The sequence below is a fragment of the Hibiscus syriacus genome, unplaced genomic scaffold (genome assembly GCF_006381635.1).
Source record: "Hibiscus syriacus cultivar Baekdansim isolate YM2019G1 unplaced genomic scaffold, ASM638163v2 tig00111774_pilon, whole genome shotgun sequence".
In the NCBI taxonomy this organism is placed as follows: domain Eukaryota; kingdom Viridiplantae; phylum Streptophyta; class Magnoliopsida; order Malvales; family Malvaceae; genus Hibiscus; species Hibiscus syriacus.
Window position 1 is genome coordinate 2,468,422 of NW_024063175.1, and position 3,777 is coordinate 2,472,198.

At 35.0% G+C, this 3,777-nt stretch overlaps 1 protein-coding gene across 1 annotated transcript; it reads right to left on the reverse strand.

Moving 5' to 3' along the window:
• Positions 1-1,514: 1,514 nt before the first annotated feature.
• LOC120170189 (putative 4-hydroxy-4-methyl-2-oxoglutarate aldolase 2) lies at positions 1,515-3,518 on the reverse strand. The gene is made up of 2 exons (XM_039178174.1): positions 3,429-3,518; positions 1,515-2,246 (listed from the first exon to the last, which is right to left on the reverse strand). The coding sequence occupies exon 2, from the start codon at positions 2,230-2,232 to the stop codon at positions 1,732-1,734; it is 501 nt and encodes a 166-aa protein (XP_039034105.1). The 5' UTR covers positions 2,233-2,246; positions 3,429-3,518; the 3' UTR covers positions 1,515-1,731.
• Positions 3,519-3,777: the final 259 nt, after the last annotated feature.

Below are 3,777 nucleotides of genomic sequence, written 5' to 3' on the forward strand. Positions count from 1 at the left end.
TTGACACGCGATGTGGGCTTAAAACCTTGTAATTACAACTGAACAATCAATGCTTCTTATCAATTCTTCAAGCGATCGTCAAAGACAACGCGAACCCACGGTCAAGATCGAACAACACCGATGACAAAGAAAATGAACGAGGGAAAAGGGGGTTCTTCGATATAAATTAAGGGGGGGAATTCTAAAAGAAGAAGAAGAAAGAAGGGCTTGAGAATATGAATTTGGTGGTTTTGTGTAATCTTCCTTTTGGGCTGTGTTTCTCGTACAAAAAAACTGCGACGCGAGCTGAACACGGAGAGGACTATGAGGCTTTTTATTTTCAAAAACTTTCACCACAAGTGAAAAGACGAAGAAGAGACCCCCAGAAACGGTGATTCCTTAATTACTTTTTAACTTTAATTTGAATTAATTAAAGTTTAAACACACAAATATTCCTCTAATTTTTTTACCATTTCTTTTACATTTTCTTCTTTCTACGCGTCTATCAATGTTGACTTTAGTTTGTTTTATTTATTTATTTAATCGTTCCTTTATAAAATTATTTATTCTTCTAGTATGTGAAATATAATCGAGCATTAAAGCAGCGTTATAATTTAGTCTATGTGAAATATAATCGAGCGTTAAAGTGGCGTTATAATCCTCGTGATGTCATTGATCCAATCTATTTGGATGACATTGATGAAAGTAACGAATGGTTGCTTGGTAGAATGGATGAGAATGAAGAAGAAAATGAAGATTATGTGTTTGATGATGACGATTTGACATGGAAGGATGTTGGTATAGCTTCCGGAGCTTATGAGCGTGACCATAATACTAGAAGAAAGAATATTGCTAGTTCAAGCTCGAAAGGAAAGGAAAAAGCTAGACCCTCCTTGTATATGAAGATGATGAAGTTGTTATGCTAGAGGAGGGTGACACTGAAGAAGAAGACATTGGGGATTGTGAGACGGATGAGGAGGAAGATGATGACATACCACTTCACGATGATGATGAGGATGAGTTTGATGTTTGATGATTATTATCAGTGACTTTATTTGATGTTTTGTTTATAAATGTTAGATGTTTTTGTTAAACTTAATACTTGATTATGCTTGTTGATAGTTTTTGTGACGGTAGGTTAGTATTTTGAGTTTGAGAATGAACTCTATTTAAACCTAATATTGGGTATATATGATATTTGAATTTGATTGCATTAATATATACATGTATTATAATTTTTTGAATATCATGCGCCTCGCATTCGTGAATCCCGTGCCTTTTATGCGTCTCGTGCCTCAAGGCTCCAGGACACTTTACACCTCGATGCGCCTTGAGCCTTTGATAACTTTGGCCAAAGCCACCCAAATGTGTCACATCAGTCTTTTGTTAATAGAGTAATGGCTGTTAGCGGTCGAGTGACTGATTTATTACAAAACAATAACGATACAAACTGTTTTGTTACTTCTAAAACTTCCGTGCAGAAAACGAAAACTTACTCGTACTTCTAATGGAACCCATTTTCATAGGCACAATGGATCAAAATTATTAACCATTCTCATTTATCAAAAATATTATAACAAACTAGCATACATTCATCGTCTCGAGTTAATAGTACATCACACATCTTTATCCGAGGTTCAAAATCTCAACTCAGAAACAGAATGGTAGAAACACATAGCTTACCAGGGTGGAATGGTACCAGAATGGAATGGCATCCTGCAGATTTAATCTTTAGGTAGAAAATGGCAGTAGTCAAACAGATAACTCTGTCTTGGAGATGAGGATACCATCGGTGTCTGCATAAAGCCACTCCCCATCGCAGATTCTAGTCCCGGCAATAGTTATCGGGACATGTTTCTCCCCAATTCCTTTCTTATTGGCCTTCATTGGATGAGAATGAAGAGCTCTCACCCCAATGTCACAACCATTAATCTCATCGACATCCCTTACGCAGCCGTTAACCACTATTCCGGCCCATCCATTATTTTGAGCTTGAACCACAGGGTTGCCTCCAAGTATGGCACACCTTAAACTACCGCCCCCATCTACGACCAGAACTCTGCCGTTACCCTTCTCCTCAAGGAACTCACGGATCAAAACGTTGTCTTCAAACACTTTCAGCGTAACTATAGGTCCAGAAAAGACCGGGCGACGACCATATATTTGAAATATTGGTTGGAGGGCCCGAAGTTCACCACTCACAATTAGCTGTGGATTTGCATCACACACTTCAGCAGTTGTAACCAAAGCCATCTATTACAAACACCTTCAAGTAAAAACAACTACAGAAAATATTCAGGCCCAGAAATGAAGAAGATACAATCACGTTTTCTCAAAATTACACTTGAATACAAGCTACCAGACACTAGAAAGTTGGATCTAGTCATCATTGCTAGTGAAAAAACTATGGTAATTTAAATCTAGTAGTATCACTCAAAGCCACAATTTATCGTAATTACGAAAAAAAAAGAGCTAGGAAATAAACATGACCAAAAAAAGCCAAAGAATATGTTAGAACTAGAATGCATCTGAAAAAGGAAATAAAAGTTTTCCTAACAATCCAAGGACCAAAAGAGCTCTCCTCTACATATCATCTTCACCAAAACAATCAATTCAGATTGGGAACCTTAGAGAAAGACAAATTCATGTAGTTACTCTTAAAAAGGTAACATTCAGAAAAACTAGGTTCGGTTCCCAGCAAACTAAACGACCTCAGTGGTTAAAGGGATGATCGTTATTCTTAGAGGTCCCAGGTGACGTCTATTATCTTATAATCATCCCAAACTGATCAAAAAGAAAAAAGGATTCGGTTCCCAGCATTCCCATCCTTGGATCTTCCTGAACAACCAAGCATTCGACATATACATAACGATAAAACAAAATCACCAATTTCTACTGTCATTGCAGTCAGAAAGTTCTCTAAGATTTATGCCGAAATCAAGAAGCATAAAGAACAGTGCAAAAGTACCAACATTGAAATCCAACAAATCAAATACAAACAACGAAGTTTCAACATAACCAAATCGGAAAAAAAAACACATCAAGTCCATCAACAGGGCATGGAAAATGAAGTCCTTAAGATCCAATATTTGGAACAAAATGTAAGAAAGCGATTCAAATTCTTCAAATATGAGAAAACCCATTACGATTTAATAACTAGAAATGTTTCCTCCGTACTAATATTAATCAAACCTCTTTTTAATTTATACCCTTTTATCTTAAGCTCTTGTATTTATCATCATAATCTTTTGCTTTCCGTAAACAATCATTCAACAAATTTATACACAATCTAAATAAGCTGATCATATAACCCAATTTAAAAGATGGGTTAGTTTTGTATAATAACACTGAATCAATATAAAATAAAAAACAAAGAAAAATAATATAAATTTGAATCAACATCAGATAACTAAAATTTGGAAAAAAAATCAAAGTGGTAGATTTTTTTACCTAGAAACGGAGATCGTCTAAGAAGGTTTCAAAAGAAGATGCAAAGTGAAAGTTGAAACAGGGGGTGGAGGAATTTGTGGTTTTAAGGTAGGAAACAAAATCAGAGTATGGCTGCTAAATCGCATGATTGTTTTTTGTGTAAACTACACTTTTAGTATCTCGACTATTATTTTTGTTCTGTTTTAATCACTTAATAATTTATTTTATCAAAATCATATCTAATATTTAATTTTAGCTTTATTTTGGTTATATGCTATTGAAAAATTAAGTCTTAATGTAAAAAGTGCTTAAATTATACCTAAAGTTAACTTTAGGTGCTTGAAGATTTTTTCGTTAAAAATAAGTGTC

Bases quoted from the DNA above. Each gene is read 5' to 3' on its own strand.
- LOC120170189 (XM_039178174.1), bottom strand. From the start codon at position 2,232: ATGGCTTTGGTTACAACTGCTGAAGTGTGTGATGCAAATCCACAGCTA.